Source organism: Quercus robur, chromosome 10 (genome assembly GCF_932294415.1).
Source record: "Quercus robur chromosome 10, dhQueRobu3.1, whole genome shotgun sequence".
NCBI classification, from domain to species: domain Eukaryota; kingdom Viridiplantae; phylum Streptophyta; class Magnoliopsida; order Fagales; family Fagaceae; genus Quercus; species Quercus robur.
This window is the reverse complement of record NC_065543.1, coordinates 33,893,286-33,912,275: the sequence shown is the minus strand read 5'-3', so window position 1 is coordinate 33,912,275 and position 18,990 is coordinate 33,893,286. Positions and strand designations below refer to the sequence as shown.

Sequence of the window (18,990 nt, the reverse complement as noted above, 5' to 3'; positions counted from 1 at the left end):
TATCCACAAATATGTACTGTTTTTAAACTTCGAATTTATATATATATATATATATATATATATATATAAAAAGTGGCTGGGTAGTGTTTTTTGGATAGAACGTGGGATTTAAAAAGAAAAAATAGTTTAATCTGAAATTTTTAAACGTGTAGTTTTAAATTTCCCTAAAATTTAGCTTTTTATTTTCTTTTAAAATCAGATATGTTAGTGCCTAAATTTAAGGATATGGATGGAGAAGTTATAGTAATGGTTTTATAGTAGGAGTCTTTTTTTTTTTTTTTTTCCCAAAATAAAGAAGAGATTTAAAAGAAAGAAAAAAAAAAGAAAAAAAAGAGGAAAACATGAGACTCTTTTTTTTTAGAAAAGAAAACGTGAGGAAGGAAAGTGAAAACTTAAAAAAATAAAAATAAAAAAAAAAGATAAATCTTTATTAAAAAAAAAAAGGAAAACGTGAGGTGAGTTTTCTAGGTAACATGAGAGGGTTGACTTTGAAAACCAATAGAAAAATGGTCCTATTTTGTAGGGAGTTAGATATGTATTTTTACTAGAGTATCATTTAGTTTTATCTCTATTTAAATCCAAGGGTCACACCAATTCCCCATATTAATCTTTTAAATTTCCCTAAAATTTAGCTTTTTATTTTCTTTCAAAATCAAATATCCTGAAAATTAGGTTTTCTTTTATATTTTTTTTCACGTTTTTTTTTTTTTATTCTGTACAGATGAGGCTTTTTTTGTTTTGTTATATTCTTTTATGAGTTCTTTTTCATTCGGTACTGATGATTTTTGTTTTGGATAGAATTCTTGATGTAGGTTACCATGGGATAAGGATAAGGTATTTTTAAACTTTGAATTTGGAAAAAAAAATGGGTGGCTAGGTAGGATTTTTTTTTGGATAGAATGTGGGATAATTTTATTTTATTTTATTTTTTTCAAAATGGGGGTAGCTTTTTTTGGATAAAACGTACAACTTGATAACTGTCATAAAAAAAATAAATAAAAAATAAAAAAAGAACAACAACACCACTAAAAAGAAAGAAAAAAACGTGGATACACATCTAGAGCCTTTCCTTATCAAACAAACAAACAAAAAAACTAAAACAGCAAAAATTTGAGTCTTTTACTGTAAAAGAAACAAATAATGGTTTGTTGCTAAATTCTAAATATAAGCTCTTTTTAACTTTTTATTATGGATGTATAGTACATGGCTAAATTTTAGGATTAAACACAACTTGATAACTATCATAAATAAAAGAACAACAAAAACACCACTAAAAAGCAACCAAAAAAAAAAAATGGATGCACATCTGGAGCCTTTCCTTTACCCACAAAAAAAAAAAAAAAAAAAAAAAAAAAAAGCCCCTAAAAACTATAAAAAGTTTAGTCTTTTACCATAAAAAAAAAAATGTTAGTAGCTAAATTTTAAATATAAGCTATTTTTACTTTTGTTATGGATGTGTAGTAAGTAACTAAATGTTAGTATAGCTCTAGTGGGTAAGCAAATTCACCGGCTAACTAAAACTTGAACATGGCCTTACAAAAAGGCATGATTTTGTTTTAAAGTGTGTCAAATGAGTACAGCAAATTTAATCTAATTTAACTAGAAATGAGTTTGGGAAATGAAATAAACATTTTCTAAATTATATTTTGGTCACATTGATCTAACAATTCATAACCTAAATTTAAATATATTCTTAAAATTTCTACCTAAAACTAGCCTCTGAGCATGCGCCTGCTCAAAAGCTCTTCTATTTTTTGGATAAGAGTTAATTTAGAGCATTTATTATAATTTGAGATTACTATATTTTTCAATCATAAAAAAAATAATAATAAAATAAAAAACCTAGGGGTGTGATGAAAAATTATTTCACCACACATAATACTCATCACACCCCTACGTTTTTTTTTTTTTTTTTTTTTTTTTGTGATTGAAAAATGTAGTAATCCTAAATTATAATAAATACTCTAAATTAACCCTTACCCAAAAAATAGAAAAGCCTCTGAGCACATGTGTGAGCGCGTGCTCAGAGGCTAGTTAAGTGGAAAGCGGTTACTAATTATTATTTTGGCTCAATATTGACATCAGTTTTTAACCCACTAATCACAAATTATTGCATAAGATTTGTTTTAAAAATGTTGTAGATGTAGCATTACTCTAAAAATAATTTTGTCCCCATGAACATAATCCTTAACCCCTTAAACCCCAAAAAAAATCCCTTAAATAACCAAAAAAAAAAAAACACAAATAACAACAAAAATAACTTAGAAAAAAAAAATTAAAAAAAAAAAAGACTAAACCAAACAAAAATGAGTTAACAAATTATTCGACAAAAAAGCCTATTTAAAAAGAAAAAGAAAAATAATTATTCAAATTTGTAATTCTTTCAACCTATTACATAAAAATAATCTCTAATTTCATTTTTCCTTGAAATGGGGAAAGAATAATATTGTATTTCATGAGTTTTCCTTGGCAGTGCCGGCAATTAGAGGTGTTCGCAGTGTGGTGCGGTGCGGTTTTTGGCTATTTTTAGCACTACACTTTGCGGTGCGGTTTAGCCAAAACCATAACTGCACCGCACCACATTTTTGCGGTCACATGTGTGGTGCGATGCGGTGTATAATTTAGTCAAAACCATAACCACACTGCACCTCATTTTTGTAGTCACATGTGCGGTGTGGTGCGGCGTATAAAAATTCACCTACTATATAAAAATTTAACATATATCACCATACAATTCAAAATGTATCAGTAACTTAATTTCCTGTGATTAATTTAACAAATTCCTTGAAAATGCAAAAAGCAAAGTTTATATATATCTATATACCCAGTTTCAGTACCAAACAAAAACAAAGAAAATCCAAATTCAATACCAAACAAAAACAAAGAAAATATCTAACATGGGACCCATCAATAAAAAAATAATATCTAACTTAAACATCTAACATAGAACCAACGGCAACACAACAAATCAATAAAAAAATAATATAATTAACAACTGGTGGTATTGCACAAAGAAAAACTTTAAAAATAAATTAACTTTAACAACTTGTCTTGAGTGAATAGTATAATAGGCCAATAGATTAACTTTAACAAAGAAAAACTTGAATTGAACACATGAATATCTTAATAATAGAAGCAATTGGTGCAACAGCAGTGAGTAGTCTAGGTGGAAGCGTGGCTGCTAGGGTCTAACTTTTAAGGGCCAAGAGAGTGATAAGATTTTTTTTTTTTTTTACTAACAGAAGTTACAAAATAATGAGATACGGCTAGGGTATTAAATTTCTAATGTATTGATCTTTTGTGTTTATTTTATATATATATAGAGAGAGAGAGAGAGAGAGAGATGCGGTGCGGTGCAGTTTTTATGGTTTTCATATTATAAAACCGCAAACCGCACTGCTTCATGTGGTGCGGTGCACTGTTACTTACAATGTGGTGCGATTATGCCATTTTGCAGGCAGTTTTGGTCCGATTTTTGCGGTTTGATGAACACCCCTACTGGCAATGATGCTCTTTTTAACTTTATAGTTGCAATAATTTTGTTTTCCTTAATGACTCTACTTGTAGTTACACTTACAGCAAATATCATCAGTTTTTCTTTCTTTTCTCTATTATCATTTCAATTCTCTTACTTTATTACTTTCATCTCAGCATTCTAAATTCCCACTTTATTTCTTACAGTCAATTTTTTCTTTTTTCTTTTTGTTAGTAGAAAAAACTTGTTATACTCTTTTTTTTTTCTTTTTTTTTTGTAACGTTGATATATTCAAATTATCTCTCTTTATTAAATTTTGTATAATTTAAGTTTCTTAGTGATCACCCTAAAAAATATTCCTGGAGCCGTCATTGGATATAAGATGAGAATTCTACAGCGACCTAAAGTGTTCCTCAAGTAATCCTCAAACTCAAGCCACATGCATGTCAACATGTGATTCTTGAACCAGCTACGCTTCACACACTGAAATTAAATCGAAATATTAAATTTTGCAAAATGTTGGGCGAGTGATGCTTGAGAACAGTATAGTCCCGCGTTTATATCTCTTCATATGATAAAATAAAAGACACCAAACACAAATAAAGTTCATAGGCTTAAAGAACTGTTTTAAAAAAATAATAATAGCCCAAAAAAATCCTACCGAAATGCATTAGGAACCAACCACGGAAGCCTGATCTTCCTTCTAGGGAGAGCATCCAAATTTTTTTGTTGAGTGCCTTCTTGTTGTAGTTATAGTCAATTGTTGTAAACGTTTATTAGTGGATAAGTTTGAGTTGGTTACTCGCTGTTGATATCCATTACTGTGACACCTTATTTTTACAAGCCCAATTCATTTTATTCTTTTAAGCATAGCCCTAGCCCATGTGATATATTGAGGAAATTGAAGAAGTGTGGTTTGGAGGGTATGGGTCGGTTTCTTTCGGACTTTTTGCATGAGCCCAAATCATGCGCACTATTAAGTGGGTAAGGGACACTGATAGCACCTCAAGCTTATGGAGGAGGTCTTGTACTTGAAATTTTCATATAAAAAAATAAAAATTAAAAAATAAAAAGCTTTTATGCTCTGGCTATCTGTAGCCCAAAGTTTCTATCTTAACTCATTTTTGCCTTTAAAACATAGTTGGTTCTCATTGGCCAACTCTAGCTACTAGCCCTCATTTGACATTTAGGTGAGTCTCCCAAGAGTCTGAAACAGGGACGAACCCAAGTGGGGGGCCCAAGGGGGTTCGAGCCCCCCTAGGTCCAATTTTTTTTAAAAATTATTATATATTTCATTTTTGTAGTTAGCCCCCCTTCCAAAACCTTAGGCCCCCCTACTCTCCACTCAGTCTAGCTATCCTAACCCAAATGGCAATTATCCAACCCAAAAACTTAACAAAAAAAATAAAAACTTTCACAATGGTGATTGTATTTTAGCAAAAAAAAATTATTTTACCACCAAAGAACCAAAAAATCATGTGTTATTGGAGAAATTAAAGCTAATTTTTTTGCAACTATAGTAAACTAGTATAAATATCAGCTGATTGTAGCAAGTTGTTGAAAATAAAATACAATATTTTATTAAGATTATATCCCTTCCTTCAATTAAAAAACTTAAATTCTCTCACTTCCTTTATTATTTTTATTGAGTTGTTTATATTATTTTAAATGAAGTAGTAAAAAATATTGAATATTTGAAATTAGGTGTATTGTAAAGTGATGTGGTAAAATAGATTAAGTAGCTTTTTGAAGTGTTAAAAGCTAAAACTTTTAGCACCACCACTATAAATTCTTTAACTTCAACCAAAGAACAATTCCTAGCCAGCCTAATATTAAAATAAAAAAACATTATTTTGTTTTTATTTTTATCTTTGTCGGTAGATGATTGCATCTTAATGTATTAAGAAACAACAATTTTATGTATTTATAATTTTTTCATATTATATGGATGCTTATTTGGCGTTTTTTTTTCTTTATACTCCAGCCTTCGCTAGCTTAAAATACTAGGTCTGTCCCTAGTTTGAAAAAATTGAAAATGAGGAACCAGTGGGGGCTTAGTTAAATATTTCCCAAATTATGCATAAATCAAGCTAACTCTTTTCCCCAACTAAAGCAAATATGAACTAAACATCAATTTAGCACCTTGGAGGTCCATAGCCTCATCTTTAAGCGTAAAAACCAGTCACTATGGACACTTAAAGGCTGCTATAAAACTCTTCATTTAGCTTAAAATAAAGCCAACCAGGTTTTACCCTTAAGGCTGAAACTTTAGAGCAAAAGTCCATTCAACTAGCTAACATTCACATAATTTTGAAATCAGGGGGTGGAAATATGGATACAAAGAAACCTTCTCTCTCTTCCTCACGACCATAGTTTTCAAACCCAGATTAGACCATACGGTCCGACCCGGTTAACCATGAGCCTCTCATCAATCTGGTTCTTTTAACTCTAAGAACTGTTCTATGCAAAAAAAAAAACATGAAACCATTCGAACTATGGTTGAATCACCCGGGTCTGAAAACCGTCCATGGTTTTCATAGTTCAAATCAAAGCATTAAAAAAAAATTTCGAACCTCCTTCTTCTTGCGTGCCTTTCTATTACTCTTTTTATTCTTTCTCTTTCTGCTCTCAAATTTTCCATTTCGTGTCTCTTCAAAAACTTTGGATCTTTTTTCACAAGATAGAGAAGAGAGGACAAGATGAGATAGAGGAAATGAAAGAAGTTGTTGATGTTAGGTTCTAAGACTTTAGGAACTAATGTATTAGAAGTTCAATTTGTAATGTGTTGACAAACCATGATCAAAACATAGAGTCTAAGTTTAGGCTTACTCAAAATGTATTTACTTGTAAAATTGGAATCGAATGATTACAGTAATTATTGGACTAAATCTGTAAGGCTCAATTGATTGAAAATTAGATTTGATCGATTGAACCACATGCAGATTTATTTTTCTGCAAAAATTCCAATTCAGCCAAAGCCCGTTTGATGTGTAAGGCTTTGTGTTTTACTCCAAGTATAAAAGGAAAAAACCATAACTACGTTTTAGAAGTCTTTTTGAGTGTTGTGTGTTGAATCTTTTGTGAAATCTAGAGGTGTTTACCTTCATACACACATATAGAGTTGCCAAGATCAAGATTCGGTTCAAGAACTTGATGATCTCTTCAGTTGCTGCATAAAGAATTTTAAAGAAGGTATGAAACCTTTAAGTGGAGTCTAAAGTCACAAGTATGAGAACTTGTGGTTGCAGTGAATCAAAGAAAGAAGTAGTTCGTGGACTCGAAGCTGTCATGCGGTCGTGGTAGTAAGTTTTCTACTCGAGATAGTAATAGGATGTTAGTGGTCTAAGTTCTATTACACACATATAGATTTGTCAAGATCAAGATTCGGTTCAAGAACTTGATGATCTCTTCAGTTGCTGCATAAAGAATTTTAAAGAAGGTATGAAACCTTTAAGTGGAGTCTGAAGTCACAAGTATGAGAACTTGTGGTTGCAGTGAATCAAAGAAAGAAGTAGTTCGTGGACTCGAAACTGTCACGTGGTCGTGATAGTAAGTTTTCTACTCGAGATAATAATAGGATGTTAGTGGTCTAAGTTCTATTGTACAAATTTCAATTCTTTCATAATAGATCTGTTTTACCTTGAGAATAGTTAGGTTAAATCATTTCTAGATTTTTTTACCAATTAGGTTTTCCTGAGTTATCATATCGTTGTGTGCTTTATATTTCCGTATTATTTACATGATATGATTTTATTGTTTTAATCTAGAATTGAATAATTTATCTAAGTAATTACTTGGCTAAATAATTAGGTTAAACAACTTGTGTTAAGAGGTCTAAAAATGTACAGTTGACAAAAAAGGGGGGGGGGGGGTGGAGAGGGGGGTAGAAGGAAGAAGGAAGAAAAGAATTGAAATTCACAAGCACACGACGGAGGATGCTCAAGTGAAGAGAAGAATAGAAATTCAAAGTTGGCATATGAAACTTTCAAAGAAATAAGTAAAGAGAAGGTTTGAACTATAAAATGCCAACTTTGAAGCACTTTGCGTGGAGGAGGTGCTGCCAACACATTCTTGGAGGTTGAGCACCTTCATTTTATATTAATACTCTTTACTTTTCTTTATTTGCTTTATTGGTCTGTCCTCCCACCAAAACAAGAGACCCCTTGGTTAGGAAAAAATATCCCAGATATAATAATGGGTTAAAAATTTAAGACTATCATACTTTTTTTAAAAAAATAAAAACGGAATATTTATTTATGTTTGCTTAAAATTTAAAATTTCTTGTAGGTTCCAGTTAGTTTAACTGGTGAAGTCTCTGATGGTTGTATAAGAGATATGGGGTTCAATTCTCACCTACACTAAAAACTAATTGGTGTCTTGGTCTAATGATAAAGAATTGTCATCAGGAGCAGATGTCATAAGTTGAAACTCTCTCCAAAAAAAAAAAAAAATTTAAATTTCTTGTTTATCTTGTGAAAGTTATGATATGAAAAATACATTTGTAAGACAAATTTTTATATTTATTTGGACTATTTTGGTCAAATTTTCAATTTTATTAATTTTATTTTTTTATTTATATTTAAAATAATTATTATATTAATTATGATGTCATCACGGTCCAACCTCGGTTTGACCTTTGTCCGACCTTAAAAACCTTGAACATCTCCCTTTTACAATTCTTTGAATGATCTGGGTTTGAAAACCACGCTCACGACTTTCTCAATTTCCTCTTCTCGCTAACTATGGGATGAAGTTTCAGACCTATTGTTTTTATACATTTTTCTGCACTTTTATTATTAAACTTTAGAGTAAAGGCCCATTCAACCAGGATACATTTTCACATTTCTGAAGCTTGGGGTGGAAATATGGATACATGAGAACCTTTTTTCTCTTCCTCACAACCTCTCTCAATTTATTCTTCTCGCTGACTGCGGGTCGAAATTTTGGACCCGTGTTGTTTTTATGCATTTTTCAACATTTTAGTTATTGGCATTTTGATTTCTCACCATTAGCCTCTATTCACTAAATATTGAAATTTTGAGATTGATACTCTCACAAATAATCACTTCTAAAGAATCCAATAAGAGATTTGGGCCATTCTCACATTTTTTGCTCTTGTCGCAAAATGTCCCCTACAATCGCTTAATAGTAGTGGGTTTCAAAGTGAATTTAGATGAGGATTAGTTATTTTTTTAGCTAATAGTTATTTGAAGTCAAATGGAACTATTGGGTTGTTTGAAAGAGTTTTATGGGAGTTGAACATGGAATAGTGAGAATTGAAATGTGCATTTGTATTTGAGAAAAGTAGAATGTCATCAATCATTTTTTTTAATTATTTTTTTGACAAGTAGAGTTGTTTTGATTCTTTTGAAGGCACAAGTTAGTGAGAGAGTGGTCCTATTTTGTAGGCAAAGTTTTGGGTAAAATTAGAGATGTATTTTTATCAGAGAAATGATATGTCTACAACATTTTTACAACAAATCATAAGTGGCAGGTTATTACTGGTTGTTATTGTTTGACCAAAAAAGTAATCTTAGTGTTAGTTTCAAATTTGAACCAATAACAACTAATCACATGTGATTTGTTGTAAAAATATTATAGACGTAGCATCTCTCTTTTTATCAAGTTGTCCCCGAGAGTGGTCCTATTTTATAGGCAAAGTTTTGGGTAAAGTTAGAGATGTATTTTTATCAAGTTGCCCCCAACTTTTATTTCTGCTTAAACGTAGGGTGTAAAAGTATTTTTGAACCATATAAAAATCAAGTTCAAGAAATAGAATTTTATAAGGAATTTTGTGACGTTATTGACCATTTTCCTAAAACATTTGTAGGAGAAATCATTGGTTATTGAATGTGATATTTTAGCCTTAAAATCCATATAAAAAATGGTAACCTATTATAGACAATATAAATACTCATAATTCCTGTAAAATTTCAAGACAATCAAAGATTAATAACCAAATCATCATTTAAATGTTTAAAATTTCAATTTTTATAGTTTAAAATTATGCATTAAATATGATTTTATGAATAAAATAGTAAATAACGTCCGATTGATTTTAAATTTGTTTGGCATATGTGTTAATAACATAAAAAACACGTAATCTAACAGTATATTTTCAAAATTTTAAATAATGCTTAACATGAACACAACCCAAGAAAATAAATCTATCATTTCTAAAAAATAATTTATATTTTAGAGAGAGAAAATCCAATTTGTATTATAATTTTCGGTAACATCTCTTGTCTACAAACATCTCTTGCCTATAATATACAATTTCAGCCATGAAGTCCCAAGAAACGAAAATTACCCACAAAAAAAAAAAAAAAAAAAAAAAAAAAACCTTCATCTATGCTACCAATCTCACTTTTTTATACTCTCTCTAAAAAAAAAAAAAAAAAAATCACTTTTTTATACATGGACTGAGCCGCTCTTTGCTAATCAGGCGTGTAGAACAAGACCCACATCCACCTTACACGTCTCCCTATCCCAATTCCCAAGGCCCAAACTGAGATCCAAATCCAACTCCACGTCACTACCATCGGCTCGTTCCTCAGACTTAGCCAGCGAAGCCTCTACGGTCTCAGCCGAAACACAGTCAGTCTCAGCCTCAGCTCCTCCTCCACAACTCCGATTCTCACTCGCCCCCAACTCATCATCACGACTCATCTTCTTCACCGGCCCACCTAACTCGTTCCACGTGTCACCAGCCAATTCGTCACTCACAGACTCCACCTTCGGCTTGTGCTTTGCAGCAGCCGAGCTCTTCTTGAACCGGCTCCTCCGAGACTTAACCTTGTGAAGCTGATCGGACGGTCTCTGAATCTCCTCCTTGGACACGTGGCGTATATCGCAGGCTTTGAAAGCCGACTCCGAAGAGACTTGCGTGATGGGCAAGCCTTTAAGAACGGCTTCGACGGCGGCTTGGCAGAGCTGCCAGCTCCCGGACCATAGCAACCCGGTTGAACCGTAAATCGGGTTGACTATTCTCCCACAAGCTTCATATAGCAAAGACTTGAATATTGCTGTAACCATCACAAAAATACAAAGAAAAAAAAAAACATTACATTTCAACAAACAGATGCAAAACAATAATATTATATAAACGTAACTTTTTTCGCAACAAATTTCATAACTGATGAAGTGGTTAACCGTTAATTTCAAGTCGACCATTTTAATCGTGACACAACCCTATTATGGGTACATAAATATCAGTTGTGTCCGCCACTTAGGTTGAGTTTGAATTGCACTAAAAAAATGAAAGTTGGAGCATTTGTCATTCTTTCTGTAAGTCACGTGCACGGTTCACAAGATGCACAAGTACGAAAAAAAAATATTAAATTAAATAAAATTGGATCTTATATCACTATTCACATATTTAAAAATTATTTTATTACAGTATTTTCAGTTTTTAACAATAAGTGATATCTAAACAAATCGTTTGATTATATTTTGCTTAAACTCGACTTTTCGTTTTTTAATTTTATTTTAAATCTTCACTTTTTTTAATATATTTTTAAGTAAAAGTTAGATAAGTTGTTTTTAAATGAATACTTTGATCAACCACTGTCAACAACTGTAAAATTTATTGCAAAAATTGTTGTGTGGCCAAGTAAAAACGAATTTGGATTAATAGAAAAGGTGAGATTAAGAAGATTGAATACAAACCTGGACGAAGATGTTCGGGGCCGGCATTGATGAGATTGATGAGGCCGGCTCGACCATAGAACTTGGCTAAGAAAAAAGTGGCGTTGGCTTGGGATTCAGGGGTTTTGATCCATTGAAGGCAGGGTCTAATGGTGCAGCTATCGCTGCAGCCTTTGCGAAGGATTCGACAGCCGTTACAACTCAAACGCATGATTGGTAATGGGGGGCTTTGTTTGTGAAGCAAGAAAATGGGGTGAGAAAATATAGGAGTTTTTGGTGTGGGATCTGTGTGTGAAGGCTTTTTGTAAGTGAGGAGTGAGAAAGAGAGGACGTGGGTTTGTAATGGGGGCCGCAGTTGTTTTTCCAAGAAAATGGTATTTTAGGCTAACCCTGGTTTTTTGTTTTTTAAAATCAAAATTCTCACTGCTTTTAGTCTTAGGATTAGATAATGATATGCTCTAAGTGTGAAAAGTATCTTGGCACCGGCTTTAGGATTTTCTCATTGACTCGTTGCCATTGCAAAATATTTTTAATGATTAGAGATAGACTTAGACTACCTTGATTTTTCAATTTTATATATTTCATAATATATATATATGTGTCAATTAGCAGGGTAAATTTTTAAAGGACGAATTATGTCCCAGCTTTTTTTTTTTTTTTTTTTTTTTGAGGAAACCATGTAAAATACTTTTATTTAGATAAGCCTAATAAATCGGCTTGAAGTACATCAAAAAATTGTGGGGGGAATATCCTACATCATGAAATTATGTCCCAACTTGGAATATTATTTATGGATATGGATTATTTGACAACAGTTGTAGAAGTTTCTGTTAAATTGATAGTTTCCAAGTTGGCATGCACGTATAAGAAAAATTTTATTAAAAAAAAAAAAAAAAAAAAAAAAAAAAAAAAAAAAAAAAACCATATTCAAGGACTCTGTTAAGTCATTTCTATTTTCGCTCAAAATTTGTAAACAATGTGCAAAACTTATTCCTTTTTTTGACTGAAGGAGGTAGAGTGCAAAACTTATTCTAGAAGAAAAAAGAAATCTTTTTTTATTACATGCTTCTAGATCTTATTTTAGGAGTTTATCAAAAAAAAAAAAATTTAATCTTATTTTAGGGATTTATTTAATGGAGTTGGGACATCCTAGCTATAGAAGTATTGAACAGAAATCCCAACAGAGAGACGATGACTGAGGGAAAAATATATATATAAACTAGATACATAGATATCCAAATGATTGTGATCATTTTTCATTGAAGTCTAGTATCTAATATCTAGTTGTACTGAATTCGGATGATAATAGATATCCAAAAGTAGATACTAGATAAATATCATTTAAGTCTATATCCATATTTACTTCTATATTTATATCTATTTTCAAGTCATTTAAGTCATAAACTTTAAATAAAACTCTTAAATTTTAAATTTTTTTTTTAACGTTTCTCCTTATCATATAAATTTTTTTTCTTTTTAAATCTACCCATAAGTGTATCAAGACGCAGACTCAAGCCAAGTCCTAAAATAATATTTTTTGCAAATTGGCTTTATGGGAGGGGGTTAATGCGGTCAATTCGAATTGTAAGGTACAGCTACTGGAAGGCGTTGATAAAGAGGTAACAGCCATGCAAACCGGTCCAAAAAACACAACAACACAGCATGCAAGCAAGACGTGTCAAAGCGTACGTTAGTCAAACTGCTGACGAGTCGCCACGTAGTTGGCACAACTCCCTTTGATATTTCCGAGTAAAACCCTACGCGCATTATTACCACGCGCCAATCACGACCCTACAAAGGCGATAGAGGAGCGAACACGCGCACTCGTCGTGAAAAGCGCGTGGATTAAGGTTACGCCGACGTGGCCACGAATAGCGCAGCCCTTGTGTTGTCTCACTCCCGGTTTTGTGGAAGCTGAAAGGATGTGGTTTTGATGGTAAAGTAGTGAGTACTATGGGCGCCCGTTGGACTTGGCCTCTGGTTTTTGATCTCACATGCTTATCCAACAACCGTGGAGCAAACGTTTCCTTGACTTCTAAGGATTATTTGGGGTTTTTCTTTATGTTAACTACTATTCTTCCGTGACCAAATCATGTCCCATTACCTTCTTCTTTTTATTGTTAATCCATTACTTAATAAAGTCAATAAAGTAAACAAAGCAAGAAAATTATATTTGATAAAAAAACAAAGAAACAATATTTTTCCAAATAAATTATAGGTTCAAATACTTGGTGGTAGGAAAAAAAAAGTTATATTAGTGCTGGGCCTTCATGAAACACGAGTTCGTTAATTGAATGATTGTCCAGACAAAATCTGATGAAGGTGGGTTTGAGACCTAGAACGCAATAACAAAGATGTTTCTCCTTCTAAGGTCATCGATGTGGTGCCAGTCAATGAGCCTCTAATGATAAAGTCAACGTTGTGAGAGAGAGATATAAGAGCATTAATATTAGTGGTACTAAAAAGCCATATTGCTATTTTTAGCACCACAAATCACAAAAGTCAGACTGTAATGGTGGAGTTATTGCTAAAAGATTTGGCTTCTTAGTTACAGTGCATAGTCATTTGCACATTTTTGACTGTGCACTATAGCTCAAGAGCTAAACCAATATATTATATTTTATTGCTCCCTCCAATTAAATAATATTTCTTTCTTTCTTTTTTCTTGTTGCCATTTTCTTCTCGTTGGCTCTCTCTCTCTCTCCTTTCCTTTTTTTTTTTTCTCTTCCTCACTCTCGCCGACCTAAGCCCCTACCTAACACTAGCATAGGTTGCTAGGTTTCTTAGAGTGGATTTCTCGGTGTGGCGGCATGGGTTTCTCGGCGAGGGATTCTCATTATGGTGGAGTGGTTGTGTTGGTGGTGGGGTTCGTGGGTCAGTGTGGCCACGGTGGTGGTGGATGTGGGTGGCAGTGGGTATGGGTTTGTGGGTGTTGGTGGTGGTGGGTTGTTGATTGTTTCGATTGGACCATTACTCTGATTCATGGGTTGATTTTTTCTGTTGGTTTTTTTTTTTTTTCCTCCTATTGGTTGTTAATTTTTTGGTTAAGCTTGAGATTGCCGTGATAGTGGTTGTGGTTTGGAGGTGCCGTGATGGTGGCTGTGATGGTGGTGGTAATTGATTTATGGTAGTAGGTTTGGTGGCTTGAAGAGAGGGAGAAGAGACAAAGAAGGAGAGTGGGTTTGGTGGCAGTTTGGCTTGGTTTTGCGAGTTTGTCTGGGTTTTGTGGTGGTTGGGTTTCGTGGGTCAATGGTAGTGTGGTTGTGTTGGCTGTTATTTGTGAGGTGGTTTTTGGCTAATTTGGGTTTTTGGCAGTGGTTGTTCCTAGTTGGCAGTGGTTGTGGTTTGCGTCATTGATAAGTTTGTGTTGTGTTTTTTGGCAATGATTTTTTTTTTAATTGTAGTGGATATATTATTTTATTGTGTTGTTTATATTATATTATTATGTTAAAAGCTAAAATAAAACTACTAATATTGGGTGTTTTGTAAAGTAAGAAAGTAAAATAGATAAAATAGTTTTTTGTGGTTCCAAATAGAGAAATTTATGGCTCCATCAATGTTGATGCTCTAATAAGAACAAAGAATGTATTTCAGTGCGTATATGTACCTTCTCTTAGTTCTAAGGTGATCTATATAGATCTATATCTTTCTAGCCGTTGGAGGCCTTCAATAGTGGCTTTAATGCCTTTGGTAACGCCCCTGATAGCTTAATGAGGTGATTTGATTATCTTACCAATGGTCATGTATACGCGTGCGTCCATTGGTAATGGCTCATGCATTAAATGCGTGTTTATGGCGTTTTGGTTGTCCAATGATTGCTTTGGATGATATGAATTTATTTGTTCTTTAGGCCCAAATTTGATTTGGTAACATATTACCACATATGTTTTGTTATGAAGTTTTGTAGGTGTAATATTAGAGTCCAAATCTTCTGTCCCACTTTTCCTGCTCCACCTTATACTCCACCAGTAAAAACTTAACACATGTTCACCTAATTAATTAATTACTACCATTAATTAATAATGGTAGTATTAATAAGTCAATAATGGTAGTATTTAATTAGTTAGGTGAACATGTGGCAAGATTTTATTGGTGGAGCATAAAGTGGAGCAGGAAAAGTGGGAAAGAAGATTTGAACTCGTAATATTACTCATAATTAGCTTATGTCTAGATTTTTACAGGAATAAAACTTTTCTTAGGTAAATTACAATTAACACCCCCTAAGGTTTGTCCTAATGTCAATTAGATTCAAGACTTTTCAAAACTAACCAATTTGGTCCCTAATCACCATGGGAGAGATGAGAAAAATGAATAACAGTTTAAGGTCCAAGTTGGGTTCAAGGACCAAGTTAATCAATTTTGAAAAGTTTTGGACATGGTTGACATTAGCCCAACCTTTGGGGTGTTAATTATATTTACCAATTCTTAAATTAGCTTTTTTCGATGAACTTATTTTGATTTTGATTTTTTTTTTAAGTTAGATTTGAGCTTATGAATCGAACTTACTACAATTGAGCAACATATTTACAACATCTATGAATGACATGGAAAGAACATGTGTGAAAATATCCCTAAGTTCCTGCACCGCGATCAGCTCCAATATCAAGTTTGCAATGCTAAACTCTTGTGAACTCAACTTCATTATTACCGCCTGGATGGTTGATGCAACAGACTTGAAATATGTGTTGTAAGACTATGTTTGGTAGACTGTAATAGATACTGTAATATAATAGTTATTCCTATAGTTTAACTATTCAATAGTTTGGTTATGTTTTTATTATAGGGAATAGTCGTTCCTTATGAATAGCTATTCTTTAAAATGAGGAATAATTATTCATCTTTGAAGGGGTTGCATTAATTTTTAAAATGAATATATTTCCAAATAAACAAACTTTCCTTATGTATTTAACAATTTTGAAAATAAAAAATCATAAAAAAAATAACCAATCTCTCTTTCAAATTTATAAAATATTATTTTTTAGGAAATATAATTATATGAGTAAGATATTTCCTAAAATATATCTTAAGTTTGATTTAAAATGTTTTCATTCCATTGTCTTTGGGATTTTATTATTGTGTTGTTACCAAATAAATGAATAGTAATAAGTATTACATTACAGCACCTTGTATTATTTGTAATACATATTCCTATTCCTATGTAATTACTATTACAGTCTACTAAACGTGCCTTAAATTCCGTCAATTATACTATCATTTTATGAGATTTTCAAGATGTTTCATTTGTTAACAAACTATAATAGGAAAATTTTAACACCACTTTTATGGGAAATTTAAAAAGTTGTCTACAACATTTGCTATTTTATCATTCTTCCAATAAAATATTTCTAAATATAGATCCTAAACCAATGCTCTTAAGGCATTGGTTAACATTTCCCTTATATATAAAGTATCACTCTTACCTGGGTGTTTGAGACATACATCTAACTATCTAAGAGAGATCCAACTTGCAACCTCTAGCTCATTACCACCACAAGTTGCTTACCAAAAACAATTTTGTTATTTTTGTTAATCAAATTATTACAATAAATTAAATTATATATTAAAGATTACTACTTAAATGATGAATATGGATGGTTCAAAATCAATGAAATGCAGTTAACTATACATTTGGTCTAAATTTGATGAGAAGTAGAGAATAATGTGATAACAATGAGAGGTTTAATTTTTACTTTGGGTAGAAAGAGGAGAGAGTTATTTAGTTGTTTTCCAAGCTTTTTTGTTGTTATGAATTATGGTGTCTTTAGCATGAGTACGTATGAAAACTTGATAAAATTTAACTAAAAGGGAGTGTATATAAGCTAAAATTGTCTAGTTTATCAATTTAGAAGTAATTACACACCCCTCCCTTAAGGTTTGGGGAAATGACACTCTACCCCAAACTTAAAGAGAAAAAACAGTTTCCCCTTTTAACATCCAATTGACTAAACTTTATTAAATTAATATTAAAAATGTTGGAACGCCAGGAACAAGTTTTATTTTGAACCAGTCCAAGTTCATCCGAAGCTTATTATTGAAGGTGCTTGTGGTCTATTGGAAGAGTAACAAAGACTTATGGCTGCACAGAGATGATGGTTTTTCTGATATGAGTATATTGATGGGTTGAAGCTCTTTCTTTTTTCTTGCCTTTCTGTATGTGGGGCATTTTTTGGGGACATCATAGTCTGTTGTTGTACGTTCACCCAATGTTGGTTTTTTATACACCAAAACCAGTTTATTTACTTTTATTTGTTTTTCTCTTGTTAATAAAATTTTATCATCTTAGTTCCAAAAAAAATTAAAAATTAAAAATGTTGCATACTAACCTACCCATTTGTTTAAGGAGAGGTTTCCAAAATTATCTTATTTCATAATTAAAATTTATTGTTTTAAAATTTTAAATAAAGTGTGTGGGGGCCAGTTAGTCAGGAGGTACTATTAAGGCTATACAAATTGGGCCTATGGCCCAATCCGAGGACATTAACTAATCCGAGAATGGCTAAATGAGGTTATAATGGGATGGTATAAAGAGAAAAATAAAGATAGTACGAGATAAGTCCAACACACGTTCGAGGAGAAAAGCCATCTCGAGAATAAGGATCCGAGGTCAGTAAGAGTGTCATATCACCCTAGAACTTCTTCAAAGTTACATCACAACTATGAGTTAGACGTTGTACAAGGGGTAAGTAAAGGGAGGCAACAAATATCTTCAAAAACTGCTACCTCTACATTAAATGCATCCCAACTAACTCTCTGGCCGCATTAATGTGGAGGTGATACCTGAACAGTGACCAAGCAGCCTTACAACTACTATTTGATAGTTCTGGGAGGTGTTGGATGGGACAAGAAGGAGCTCCTAGAATCCAAACTACACGTGTATGGTAGGGATAACACTAAGATTGTAATATATAGCACGAGAAGGTGACCTAAAAGGGGGATCAAGAAAAAATCATAAAATCTAGGTGATAACATTGTGGATTCTTGTAACTGTGTTCATCATCAAGATATTATAAGATAAATTTCTCAAGTTAGGCCGAGGATAGATTTTCTTACTTTACTTGTGCTTAACAATCTTAATTCAACAATTTTTATGGTCCATCTTTTAGAATAGAACTAGTTCTTTCACCCACGCTCTATAAATTCATTGTTTGGATTTGTTGGGTTTAAATCCAATCCCATACTAGGTCTAATCCAAATACTGTCCTTACTATTGTGAGGGCCAATTAGTCAAGAGGTACTATTAAGGCTGTACGAATTGGGCCTATGGCCCAATCCGAGGACATTAACTAATCCGAGAATGGCCAAATGAGGTTATAATGGGAATGGTATAAAGAGAAAAATAGAGATACTACGAGATAAGTCCAACACACATCCGAGAAGAAAAGTCATCTCGGGAACAAGGATCCAAGGTCAATAAGAGTGTCATATCACTTTAGACCTTCTTCAAAGTTACATCACAACTATGAGTTGGACGTTGGACAAGGGGTAAGTAAAGGGAGGCAACAAATATCTTCAAAAACTGCTACCTCCACATTAAATGCCTCCCAACTAACTTTTTGGCCGCATTAATGTGGAGGTGATACCTGAACAGTGACCAAGCAGCCTTACAGCTACTATTTGATGATTCTGGGAGGTGTTGGATGGGACAAGAAGCTCCTAGAATCCAAACTACACGTGTATGGTAGGGATAACACCAAGATTATAATATATAGCACGGGAAGGTGACCTAAAAGAGGGATCGAGAAAAAATCATAAAATCTAGGCGATAACATTGTGGATTCTTGTAACTGTGTTCATCATCAAGATATTATAAGATAAGTTTCTCAGGCTGGGCCAATGACAGATTTTTTTACTTTACTTGTGCTTAACAA

General features: G+C 32.7%; 1 protein-coding gene across 1 annotated transcript; it reads right to left on the bottom strand.

Annotated features, from left to right (window-relative positions):
* Positions 1-9,662: 9,662 nt before the first annotated feature.
* LOC126703000 (LOB domain-containing protein 40-like) lies at positions 9,663-11,429 on the bottom strand. The gene is made up of 2 exons (XM_050401885.1): positions 11,144-11,429; positions 9,663-10,500 (listed from the first exon to the last, which is right to left on the bottom strand). Exons 1-2 carry the CDS (start codon positions 11,331-11,333, stop codon positions 9,917-9,919), a joined length of 774 nt encoding a protein of 257 aa, XP_050257842.1. The 5' UTR covers positions 11,334-11,429; the 3' UTR covers positions 9,663-9,916.
* Between the last annotated feature and the right edge of the window lie 7,561 nt (positions 11,430-18,990).